General features: G+C 43.6%; 1 protein-coding gene across 1 annotated transcript; it reads right to left on the reverse strand.

Annotated features, from left to right (window-relative positions):
• Positions 1–438: 438 nt before the first annotated feature.
• On the reverse strand, positions 439–1,365 carry LOC145093649 (uncharacterized). Its single transcript, XM_079031846.1, has 2 exons — positions 912–1,365; positions 439–837 (listed from the first exon to the last, which is right to left on the reverse strand). The coding sequence occupies exons 1-2, from the start codon at positions 1,220–1,222 to the stop codon at positions 585–587; spliced, it is 564 nt and encodes a 187-aa protein (XP_078887972.1). The 5' UTR covers positions 1,223–1,365; the 3' UTR covers positions 439–584.
• Between the last annotated feature and the right edge of the window lie 12,352 nt (positions 1,366–13,717).

Genomic DNA, 13,717 nt, shown 5'->3' on the forward strand with positions numbered 1-13,717 from the left:
TTAACACCTCATGGCACACCGAAATACAACATATGTAATTTGTTAATTTCAAACAACTTTGAGTTTAATTCAATGCATTATGCATATAAAAAATCCAAAAAAATGAACTTTTTAACACTATATTTAAGTTCCTTATGGATATGTAAGCTATTTGATGAAATGAACGAACATTATTTGACCCGAAAGTTAATAGGGTTGGGTTTATGGTAAAGGTTTTTATTTTAAAACCCGACTACCCTATCCGTTTGATCCCAAAATCCGATCGGGATGAACAGCCATAAATAAGAACATAGATGGTATTAAAGAGCAGTTAATTAGTAAATTAGGTTGTCATTCAAAAAGAAAATGTTTAGTCTACTTTTGATGGAAGATAAATATATACGATCAATAAAGAAATGCAATAAACACTAGGAATGAAGAGCAGAGGCAACAATGACGTATCTCTGGACAACAAAAAAAAAAAGCTTAGCCAAATCACGGTGATACAAAATAATGTCGCAAAAGTGATTAGCAATAGAAACATCTCATAAAATTTGTCAACATATAACTAACAACTAACCCCCTTATGAACTTTGATGTAAAATTCAAGCCAGCTTGATCTCCAACAGAGCCACTGGTTTGTTTCTTGCAATTTTTCTTTCCACACCTGACTTGTTTTCAAACTTTAGCAAAAGGGGCCCAATTTCCGATTTTTCCAAATCCCTGCCTTCAAGGACAAATGACTCTGTTTGGTCGTCCAAAGCTTTGATGCTGGCCTTTAAAGTGCAGGGAACATCGATCCTTAAATGGAGTTTTAACGTGTAAGAATCGTTTGGTTCCACACTAAAATTTTCGGGGCTGGATGGAAAAAATAAGAAGAAGAATTAGAAATTTAAAAACTTAACCAAGTTCAATAAAATTGTAGATCAAACCTTTTCAAGACGTAACAACAATTTTCGCTCAAAGGTAAAAACCCTGTAGGGTCTGTTCGGAAAGCTCTGGCGAAAGGACCACGATAATCCACACAGGGTTCGCCATTCTTTTTCAGGATGAACTTGAGCACTCGTCCCCCTTCATTGAAAACATTAACACACGCACGAGCCCGTTCCAATTTCTTTTGGACATATTCTTTCTGAGTCCGAACGTTGGTCTTCAAATTTTTCATTTCTTCGTTCAAGTCAGCAAGATCCTTTTCTAGAGCTTCAACTTTTTCAGAGACGTTCGAGTATGTGACATTCGCCATGCTTCTTTCTTTTGAACAAAAAAAAGATTTATAAATAATTTTGGATAACACACGACTCTTTGATTTGAAGAACAAGGTGGAAAAAGGACTTCCACTGCTGGAGGGGAGAAAAGATCGGCGGCGGCGACGATGAATAAACTATTCTAGGGTTTTAGGGGTTAGGAGGAGATAATCTTTTATATGCAGGAGTAGAGTGAGATGCCATCTTTTAATACCACGTTCCTTAATAGAAAGGATTTACTGTCCTTCCAGAATATTTAATATTATTTTTATATAGTATTAGATATCAACTATTATTAAGGCCCGGTTCATGGATTTCTAAGATTTGTTTTCCATATTTACAATTATATTCATTTTTTAGTTAATTAAGAAATTATATTTCAACAACAAAATTGAAAAAATGTTCTTTGTGGTATCATTTTATTTTTTTGGGTTTTAATTCAAACTCCTACTTTTTTGGATTGGTGGTCATTTTGAACTAATTTGTTTGCAGTTTTGGTTCATATCCAAACTAAAAAGACTATTATACCCTTAATGAATTTATTTTTTATTTTTCTTTCACTTTTTAATACTCTCTCCGTCCCAAAATAATTGTCTACCTTACTATTTTAGTTTGTCCCAAAATTATTATCTACTACCAAAAATAGATATACATTTTTACCATATTGCCTTAACATTTAATAAAGTAAACTATAATAATTACAAATGCACATTTCCCATTGGTTTTAGAAAAGGGCAATGAGGTCATTTTACTCAAAAAAGCAAAACTAATTATTGATTTTCTTGATCTGTGTGTTTTTTGTCTGTAGACAATAATTTTGGGATGAAGGGAGTATTATTATTATTATTAAATATAAAAATGGGCCCACTTATCCATTCCACTTCTCTCTCTATTTCTCTCTCTTTCTCTCTCTCTCTCTCTCTCTGTATCTCTCTCCCTTTCTCTCTAACCTAACCTAGACTTCAATTTTTTGTTCCCCTATCCTTGTTCTTTCTTTGTTTCATTTGGGTATTAAAGATTTCAATCGTCGGGGCTAAAGAAATCGACGTGAATCACTACCGTTGGCCACCATTTGGCAATCAACAACCCTAACTCCTCTCCTGTTCAGATAATCAACCACCACCACCATTTCTGTTGCAAGGAAGGTCGGAAATCACTATCCACCACCTTCAACAGCGAGAAAACCACCCACAACCACCGCCACTGTTGATTCCGACCACCACCGAGTTCCCCCTCCTCCCCCACTCGTGTCTCCATCCAATTAAAACAGAAGCGAAGAAGCAGAAGGCCGTCGAGCAGCCCCCTGTCGCACGCCACCGTAAATCGCTTCCATTCATTGTTGTTGCCGCCGACAACCTCTAGCCACCATCGTCCGATGCTATTTCCGTTGCTTGTAAGCCATCCATCCCCTCATTCCGAGTAGATTGGTCGTTTCCCCTTAATCTGTTTCATCGGTCGAATCGAGGGACGAAGGTCTCGAGTTTTTTTATTGTGTGTTGAAGACGAGTCTGTAAATCACGAGTTGGAGAATAGTGATGCAGGTAAGGAAGAAACAGAGAGAATGTTTGAGAATGGTGGTGTAGGTAAGGAAGAAGAAAAAGAAGAAGAAGAAGAAGCGGGTGGGGAAAGTGGTTTTTTTCCAGATAGATATATATATATATATATATATATATATATATATATATATATATATATATATAGAGAGAGAGAGAGAGAGAGAGAGCAAGTGGGTCACATTCTTGATTTGATTTAACATATATAATTAAATAAAAGAAAAAAATATTTATGTAATTGAAAAAAAGAAAATTAAAAGGGAAAATTAGTCTTTTTAATTTTATCGGGGACCAATTCTATAATGAAAGTAGCCCAAAAGTGTAACACCGTGAATTTCAAAATAATTTTTCGCAAAATATAAAAACATTTTTAATTTAATTTTCATAAAACATCAAGTTTAAATCTCCAGTTCACATCATACAAAATCCCAAGATCACATAACATAAAAATTCCCTGCATGTGTACAGATCAAGCCGGCGCCTTCCCACAGTCATCACTAGTACCTGAAACAAACAACACTAACACTGTAAGCACAAAGCTTAGTGAGTTCCCCAAAATACCACACATAACACATATTAGCCACTCGAGGCTATAACTCTGTGGGTCCATAGACCCTACTCTGTGAACCCACTGGTTCTAACTCTAGGAACCTTCCGGTTCCAACTCTATAAACATGCACAGCATAAATCACATAGACATCATGCAGTACAACACATAACATATACATAACATACACATACTCTGTCACGTAACTCTGATTACCTACTCAAGGTAAAGTATAGTGAGAAGACTCACCTCGTATATCTCGATAACTCGCGAATCCTGGAAATCACTTGTGCTCGATCCTCCGAGCTATAATCCTCCTATAACCTACATCTCTAATTAACACTTTTACCACTAAGGTTGACTACCCCTATCAAGTCAACACTGGTCAACGGTCAACGGTCAACGGTCAACTTTGACCGGACTCGGCGAGTGCACTAGGGCGACTCGGCGAGTCTATACGTATTCACCAATTCTCTAGGATTCTCTTTTGACACGTCGAGTACTCCCCTGACCCGACGAGTTCCACCTGGCATGAATCGCGGGGCCACCACGACTCAAATCGCCGAGTCTCAAGAACAACTCGGCGAGTTCCAGCTCGACTCAGTCCGCATGTCAACCCTCTCTAACTCTCCCTGACTCACTGAGTCGACCCTTAACTCAGCAAGACCACTCAGTGAGTGGTTAAGGACAAACTTCATGCTACTCGCCGAGTCTGTTCTTCAGACTCGGCGAGTCCATGCCATGCACCAACTCAATCTCACTTCTGAGGTCAGATCCGCTCCAACAACTCATAGATCTGGCCCTCCCAAGCACATTCATCACATAAAGTTCATGTCTTGGTGCTCATAACACACCCCATGACTCATAAATGGTGTTTTGACCTTAAGCACAAAGACCCCAATCCAAAACCCCCCATGGATTCATAAAAAGCTTGGACAAAGGGACACTCTGGACCTCCAAGGGTCCAGATCCAGAACCTAACTCGCTTAAGGGACCAAGGAAGCACTAGATCTAGCCACAAAAGGGCTCAATAAGCCCTAAATCAACATGAACATCAACATAAAAGAGAATGGCTCGAAAATAGTACCTCAAACGTGATGTTCTGGACCTCAAATCTTCAGGAAGTGGCTCCTCTTGTTTCCCCTTTGGCTATTGCTTCCTTTCCCTTGCTAGATAACACCTCCAAGGTCAATAATGGCTCCTTGACTTACTCTAAACGCTCAAGCTCACAAGGGTTTCTCTCAGGGGACTGGTGAGCACAAATGACGGCCATAAGGCCCTTTAAATAGGCTCCAAACCCGAGAAATTAGGGTTACATTAAACAGCGCGGACTCGCCGAGTCCATTCCCTGGACTTGCCGAGTCCAGACGCGAACCCGCATCCAAATCCGCGATCATACTCGGCGAGTCTAGGCTCCAACTCGCCGAGTCTCCTCACAATCATCAAAAATAAATAAATGAATAATACCTAGGAATCCGGGCTGTTACAATTCTCCCTCACTAGAACTAGACTTCGCCCCCGAAGTCTCGCTCCGCAAATAACTCTGGATTCTGCTCACGCATCTCACGCTCCGGTTCCCAAGTCATCTCGGACCCCTTCCGATGCTGCCACTAAACCAAAACCAGGGGTACCTCCTTGTTCCTCAGAACCTTGATTTTCCGATCTCTGATGGCCACTGGCCTCTCAGCATAATTCAGGCTCGCATCCACCTGGATATCCTCTAATGGAACCAATGCCGACTCGTCGGCTATACACTTCCTTAGCTGCGACACATGAAAAGTGTCGTGAATCTGCCCCAACTCTGCTAGCAAATCCAAACGATAGGCTACCCGGCCTATCCTCGCAATCACTCGGAAAGGACCAATATATCGGGGCCCCAACTTGCCCCTCTTCCTGAATCGAATCACTCCTTTCCAAGGAGAGACCTTCAGGAGTACAAGGTCGCCGACCTGAAACTCAAGCTCGGACCGGCGTCTGTCTGCATAACTCTTCTGTCGGCTTTGAGCGGTCAACAACCTCTATCTGACCTGCTGAATCTGCTCTGACGTCTGAAGCACGATCTCTGTACTGCCCATCACCCGCTAACCAACCTCTCCCCAACAAATGGGGGTCCGACACCTCCTCCCATACAACAGCTCAAAGGGTGGCATACCAATGCTCGAATGATGGCTGTTGTTGTAGGAAAACTCTGCCAAGGGCAAATATGCATCCCAGCTACCCCCAAAATCCAACACACATGCTTGGAGCATGTCCTCGAGCGTCTGAATCGTCCGCTCACTCTGACCGTCTGTCTGGGGACGGTATGCAGTACTAAAATGTAGTCTAGTACCCAACTCATCATGAAACTTCTTCCAGAATCTGGAAGTGAAGCGCACATCACGGTCCGAAACAATCGAGATCGGCACCCCATGTCGAGATACCACTTCCCTCACATACACCTCCGCCAATTTCTCTGCTGAAGAACTCTCGCTGATAGCAAGGAAATGAGCGCTCTTCGTCAACCTGTCCACAATCACCCAAATTGCATCAACTCCTCTGGCAATCCTCGGCAATTTGGTGATGAAATCCATAGTGATCTGTTCCCACTTCCATTCAGGAACCTCCAATGGCTGCAACTTACCATGCGGCCTCTGGTGCTCGGCCTTAACCCTATGGCAGGTCAAGCACCTCTCGACAAACCACGCGGCATCCCTCTTCATACAGGGCCACCAATACTCCTTTCTCAGATCCAAATACATCTTAGTGGCCCCCGGATGGATCAAAAATTTCGACCGATGAGCCTCCTCCATCAAAACGGTACGCGTTCCTCCCACAAACGGCACCCAGATACGCCCCTGAAACGTCATAAGCCCCCGACCATCGGTAACAAACTCTGAAACCAAACCAATAACCCGTTCCCTCTTCTGCATCTCCGGTTGCACAGCCTCGGCCTGTGCCCCACGAATGGCGTCCAACACTGGAGCTATCACGGTCAATCTCAAACATACCTCCCGCAGCAGGGTACTCTCCGCCCTGTGGCTCAATGCGTCGGCTACCACATTAGCCTTGCCTGGGTGGTACAGGATCTCACAATCATAATCCTTGACCACATCCAACCACCTTCTCTGACGCATATTTAGGTTGGGCTGATCCATCAAATACTTCAAACTCTTATGGTCCGTGTATATCGTACACCAGACCCCATACAAGTAGTGACGCCAAATCTTGAGGGCGAAAACCACTGCCCCCAACTCTAGATCATGGGTGGGATATCTCGTCTCATGAGGCTTCATCTGCCTCGATGCATATGCTATCACATGCCCTCTCTGCATCAACACCGCTCCCAACCCCATAATCGATGCATCGCAATATACCACAAAGTCCTCCATCCCATCCGGGAGGGCTAACACCGGGGCTTCGCGCAACCTTTGGCGAAGTGTCTCAAAGGAGGCCCGCTGCTCGGGGCCCCATGAAAAAGCAACACCCTTCCGGGTCAATCTGGTGAGTGGCACTGCGATCTTGGAGAAATCTTTGATAAACCTCCGATAATAACCTGCCAACCCTAGGAAACTCCTGATCTCAGAGGGTGACCTCGGCACCTCCCAACTCATCACCGCCTCAACCTTGGCCGAATCGACCAATATCCCTTCCTGGTTAACAAGATGTCCTAAGAACTGGACCTCCCGCAACCATAAATCACACTTGGAGAATTTGGCATAAAGCCTCTCCGATCTCAGAACTCCGAGAACCTCTCTCAAATGCTCCTCATGCTGCTCTCTAGATCTCGAATATACCAGAATGTCGTCGATAAACACAATCACCGACTGATCCAACATCGGCCTACACACTCGGTTCATGAGATCCATGAACACCGTCGGGGCATTGGTGAGCCCAAAAGGCATCACCACAAACTCATAATGCCCATAACGCGTCCTGAACGTTGTCTTCTGGACGTCCTCATCTCGCACTCTCACCTGATGATATCCAGACCTCAAATCGATCTTGGAGAACCAAGATGCTCCCTGTAACTGATCGAATAAATCATCGATCCTTGGAAACGGGTAACGGTTCTTGACCGTTAGCTTGTTCAACTCCCGTTAATCAATGCACATCCAGTGTGAACCGTCCTTCTTCTTGACGAACAGAATAGGCGCCCCCCACGGCGAGCTGCTCGGCCGAATAAACCCCTTCCCCAGCAGCTCCTGAAGCTGCGAGGATAACTCTTGCATCTCTGGAGGTGCAAGGCGATAAGGCACCTTAGCGATAGGCGCGACCCCCGGAACCAAATCGATACTGAACTCTACTTGCCTCATAGGAGGCACACCCGACAACTCCTCGGGAAATACATCTGGGAACTCACGCACCACCGGAACCTCCTCAACTAAACTCGGCCTCTCGGAATCCACCCGCGTATCCACCACATATGCCACAAAACCCTTACAACCCTGTTGTAGACACTGCCTCGCCCTAGCGGCCGAACAAAATGCTGATCCTGAACGTGTACCCTCGCCATACACCGAAAGAACTCCCCCACTAGGGTCTCGTATGGTCACCAGCTGTCGCTCGCAGTCGATAACCGCACCGAATCTGCTCAACCAGTCCATGCCCACAATGACACATACATCACCCATCGCAATAGGAACCAGATCAATTGGGAACTCAACACCGAAAATCTCGACTACGCAACCTCGGAGAACCTCCATGGCATATATCACCCTCTCATCAGCTATGGAAACTCTCAGAGGCCGACTCAACGCCTCACGACTAACACTGATATGCTGACTAAAAGCCAAAGATACAAAAGACCGACTCGCACCCGAGTCAAATAACACCAAGGCAAGTACAGAATTCACAAGAAAAGTACCTACGCATAACATAATAGAAGCATAATATCTCAACATTAAAATAAATACACGAAAGAATACATACCAGCCACGACATCGGGCGCTGCACGGACCTCCTCCGCGGTCAGCTGAAAAGCTCTCCCTCGTGCCCTCGGCGCCTCGACCTTCACTGGCCGACTCTCTGTAGTTCTGATGGCGGCAGGGGCTGATCCCTGAGGTGCTCCCTGAGATGATCCTCGCAATTGCGGACACTCTGCCTTCCGGTGTCCGGTCTGATTGCAGTGAAAACACACCGCAAACCCCTTGGGGAAGTCCTTGGCCATATGCCCCTCCTTGCCACACTTGTAGCAAGATCCCGCTCTACAGACTCCATCATGACCCTTGCCACACTTCCCACAAGTGCGGCCCTTCTGGCTCCCTAGTTTGGGATCAGCGGGCTTGGCCCGCTTAGCTGCCGGCTAAGACTGTGCTGGTCGCCGATCCCTCCCCTGAGACTCCGCCTCCTCCCTGGCCTGAGTCTCCAGCTCAATCTCCCTCTTCCGAGCATTTGCCTGAAGCTCAGCAAATGTTCGATACGAGGAGTTCGCCGCGAACTCCCGAATGTCTCGCCTCAAAATACTCAAATATCGGCTCATACGTGCCTGCTCAGTGGACACGTGCTCAAGGCAGAACATCGCCCTCTCTTGGAACATCCTGGTAATCGCTGTAACTGACTCAGTACCCTTCTTGAGGGTTAGAAACTCCTGTGCTGTCACAACTGGAAATTTTGTGTCATGTAATCTATACACTCAAGTTAATGAGAATCAAAAACTTAAGAACATGTGTGACACCTTTTATTATGACATCAAAAACTTCAATCAAATACATCATACAAGTACTACAAATAGTCATCAAGCAATTGGAAACCCTAGAAGTCCTTGTTTAGGTCCATTTTGGACTAGGACTACCTTATTGGACTCAATGGACCAATAACCTTTCAATTTGACTATCATGGGCTTAGAACCCTTAAATGGGCTCTAATTGGACCCACATTAATTTATTTCAACATTTTGGGCCATGTTGGGCCTAGAATGAAATGAATTAAAAGCTTTGATACATGAATAACCTAAACTAGTCCAATAAAAATGTAAAAATCCTACCACATTCTTTTAGGTTTAAAACATACCCAAACAAACTCTAATATTGGGCTTAGGGGCAAAAAGCCCAAATTTCTCCTTTTTCCTTCAAGGTTCTCGGCCCAAGGCCCAAGTCCAAGAGGAAATGGTGAAGAGTTGACTATTTGCTTGCCACCTCATTTATACCCAACATGTTTCCAAGCACATCTCATACTTCTAGGAACATATCACTTCAAAAATCACTTCTCCTTTTTCCCTCCCTCACTCTCGGCCGAAACACACCCACACACACATCATAAAAATCTATTCCAAACTCTCTAAGTCTTGAAGAACAATCCTCCCTCCTCCTTCAAAAATTTCGTGCATCAAGAAGCTTCACAAGGAGAATCCATCACCAAAATCATTATCTAGGTAAGTTAATGCTTGGATCCATGCTTTGGACTCCTTCTTATCTCCAAAAATCTCTTCTTAACTCTCATGAAATCATAAACTTGTGTCTTAGAACTCCATAAGCTCGAAATCTTCATCAAGGGGTGCTAGGGTCAAAAATCACCAAGCTTTCTTCCATCCTTTCTTCAAAAACCGAGTCAACATCCAAAGGTGAGCTTCATACCCCCTATTTTCTGTTTTTATGAGTTTTGTGGGGGGGGGGGGGGGAATACAAGTGAAAGTGTAGATCTATATGTGTTTTGTATGCCTTGTATGATTTCTATGCTTATATGTGTGTTTTTGTGTGTTATAATGTTGGATCTAGCCATAAAACCCCTAAAAACCGAGATATACTTCATGTTAAATGATATTAGCATCAAGTGTATTTCTACATACAAAGTGTTCCAAGAAAAATAGCTAAATGGCTTAGTATCATTTTCTTTGGGCTAAAAACTCAATTTTTGGACATAAAATGCTAAAAATATAAAGTTAAAGGGCCCAAATTGAAATATTTCGAAATATGATGGGGGAGATGAGTCAAAACAGTTTCCATAATGTATTTTCTGAAAATATACTTGTTGGAGGACTAAAAACACAAATTTCAAGCTTAATGGGCTAAAAATGACATTTTCGGCCCAATAAGGCCCATTATGCGAAATTTTCTGATTTGGAGGGCCAAAACTGTATTTTTCTGTAAAACAGTGGACTACTAGTGTTCCAAGTACTTTCCAAAGGTTTAAAATGCTTTTGAAATTTAAAAAGGACCAAAGTTGTAAAAATTTTACAATTTGGGCCAAAATTGTCAAAACTGCGAAAAAGAGGGGTTATAACCGAGAAAACTGCATTTTCAGGGACCTAAACTGTTTTCAATGGAAAATATGCTGAAAAATATTAATTTCAATAATTTTTGGTGTTGAAATGTCAAGAAAAATGATTTAAGGACCAAACCGGAAAGTTATTTAATTAAAGGGTTGAAAAAGTAAATTTTACAAACAATGAGGGGCTGAAAACAGAAAACTTTCAAGGCTAATTCAATACATGCAATTTGATCAAATAATGGCACCGCGACTATCGACGAAATACAATACACAACAATACCAAAAATCGTTGTTAAACGAATTGGTTCGGTCTCGAACCAATAAAAACCCGAAACTACTAACGCGACGATATCTCGATTCATACAAGTAACATTTGGGAATTCAATATACACGTGAGAGTGCACAGACGTCTACGCACTATCTTTGGGCCCCAAAACTGTAAAATCTTGTTTGTTGGGCCTAGCTAGCCCAATGACCTGATCTTAAGGCCCGAAGACTTCTATCTTACGAGGTGTTGGGTCTTACACGATCTAACACAACGTAAAAGGACTTTCAATGGCTTGTATACTATTGGTCCCCAAGGGTCCTTTGGTATTGCTAGTAAAGTCGGTATTTCATGCGAGGCGGGTCAGGGACCCCTCGTACCCTTTTCTTTTTATCCCCAACCGGTTAATGGAGTCATCGGGGTCTTCGTGTCCTCTTTCTCTTCGGATGTGGGGAAGACAGGGCGGTTGGATAACGTGATTAGTACGGACGACGCCTACGGGATCGTTAGTATAGTTATAAACTGGTCGTTTGTGTAACGCGTGTTTATAGCAATTAATCATGCTCAAAAATAATCCGACGTCGCCTGGAAGTGATAACTTCACGCGTTGCAATGGTTTCATTTTAACTTCATGGAATTCAAAGAATTAGGAAAACATCGGGTTTTCCTAGGGTTTTTCAATACATTCGGTTTTCAAAACGTACACAATTTTGATGAACATTTTCTTTACAACTATAGAAACAAACAAGCTTACCTATGGATCTTCACAAACGTTTCCAAAAGCTTTCCTTTTCAGAAAATATCGGATTTTCTGGTGGTTTTCAAAACGATACAAAACATTGTTTTTCAAATACCGCTTATGAACTCACCAACATTTCGCATGTTGACGTTTTTCAAAATACTTGTATTCTCAAGGAACCAGTGAATCAAAGGAAAATGTACTCAGTGACGGCTTGTAGTTTACTTATTAACGAATCGAACAATTTATTTTTGGGAATGTAATGTTTAAACAATGTACTTCATGTAAACTTTATTTGTTGTACTATATTAATGCATGGTGACGAATGTTGTTACGTTTCATATATATTCAATGTTATGGTATTCAATTGAGTCACGACAGCTCCCGAACGTTTCCGCCGCCTGGTTCGGGGGTGTGACAGGTTGGTATCAGAGCTTTGTTTATAGTGAACTTGCATGTCGAGCCACACATTGATATGGAACTATAAACCAAAAAGAGGGACTAACATAACTCTGAACAAAACAAGTAAATAAAACACGCTTGCTTGCATTAGGAATAAGAACATAACGCCGAATCAAACACATTAATGCTGGTATCTCGGTTAATTCGGGACTGTTATTAGTGATACCAAGGAGTGAATGTAGCCTGATCAACTACATTCTCTCCAAAGTAAAACTAACACACGTCTTGATGAGATCGGGATAACTAGGGAACCTAAAACTATACCCTTTACCACCAAAAAGTGAGCGTCTAGTTAGCATAAGTCATAGTCAGGGGAGTGACGATAGTTTATATTTTCCCTCAGTCGTCATGGAGGAAGAGCAGCAGGGTATCCAGTTCCATCAGGTCCTAGTAGCTCATGGGATGCTTGAGGATGAACCGGGAGAGAATCCAGGGGAAGCACACGACGTCGGACCCGACGAATACGTAGACACTGACTACGAATTTGGAGAGATCGACGACGACGACGAGGAAGGTCAGGTCGGGGACCAGGACCCCGTCCCGCCATGCGAGAATGAGGCACAACCAGATCACCCCGCTCCACCAGTGAACCCCCCAAGAGAGAACCGTTCCCTCGAAGCTAAGATCGCCGCACTGCGACAACAGCTGTATGATATGGAAGCTCGGGCAGTGCGAGCAGAGCATGAGAGGGATGAGGTTATTGGAGACATGGCAGATATGGCGCAGTTACTGGCGCAACATTTCGGCATATGACCTCGGCACCACCTCCTGACGCAGCTCATCACGGTTAGGGATAGACTTATCATAGTAGGTCATTAGGAACTATGCTATGTACTCCGGCTCTATGTTTAAGTGACTACACTACTCATGGAGCCGTTATGCTGTCGAATTAGTGTCACTTATATATGCTCTTACGAGCAAAATTTTCTTGTATTAAATACGGATAATATTAATGAACTTTTGTGTGCTTTGCCATGATATTACAAATTGTTATGCGTTGAGATGTTACGATTGTATGTCCGATGGTAGTAATGTCTAAGTGCGTACCATGCACCTAGTTAGTAGGGTCGCAACCTCACAGAAACCACATACACTCAACATCTTTCCGTTTCATGACAGAAAGATGCCTCGCCGAGCTACTCGCGGAAATCCCGAACCAACCCCGCCCGAAGTTGACTCCACTGCTTTCCAGGCAGCGGTGTCTGCTGCGGTCACAGCAGCTATAGCACAACTTCACCGAGGGAACAACGGAGGAGGCAACAGGCAAGGGTCCGGAAGTTCGAACAACGGGACGAATCAAGGACCCACTAAAACGTGCACCTACAAGGACTTCACAAACGCTAAACCACGAACTTTCAACGGCACTGGAGGGGTGATCACTCTGAAGCGATGGATCGAGAAGGTGGAGTCGGTATTCGAGATATGCGATTGCCCTGAGCAGATGAAGGTGAAGTTCGCGGCCTGCACTTTTGTGGACCAAGCACTCACTTGGTGGAACGGACACGTGGAAGCCATGACGCTCCCTGTAGCCAAATCTATGCCATGGACAGAAATGAAAGAAATGTTGATGGCTGAGTACTGCCCACGAGGCGAAATACAGAAGATGGAGCAAGAGCTATGGAGCCTCACTGTGCAGAATGCGAATATCGATGCCTACATATCGAGATTTAGCGAACTATCTCTGCTGTGCCCGGGTATGATCACATCAGAAGGAAAGAAGATTGAGCGATTCATCTGGGGACT

Source organism: Lactuca serriola, chromosome 3 (assembly GCF_051521515.1).
Source record: "Lactuca serriola cultivar US96UC23 chromosome 3, Lser_US96UC23_V15, whole genome shotgun sequence".
Taxonomy (NCBI): domain Eukaryota; kingdom Viridiplantae; phylum Streptophyta; class Magnoliopsida; order Asterales; family Asteraceae; genus Lactuca; species Lactuca serriola.

What these genes read in the sequence shown, in the direction of transcription:
- LOC145093649 (XM_079031846.1), bottom strand. Translation starts at nt 1,222, where the DNA reads ATGGCGAATGTCACATACTCGAACGTCTCTGAAAAAGTTGAAGCTCTA. An exon ending in TGTTGTTACGTCTTGAAAAG is followed by an intron (nt 838 to 911) that starts GTTTGATCTACA and finishes TTTTCCATCCAG; the next exon opens with CCCCGAAAATTTTAGTGTGG.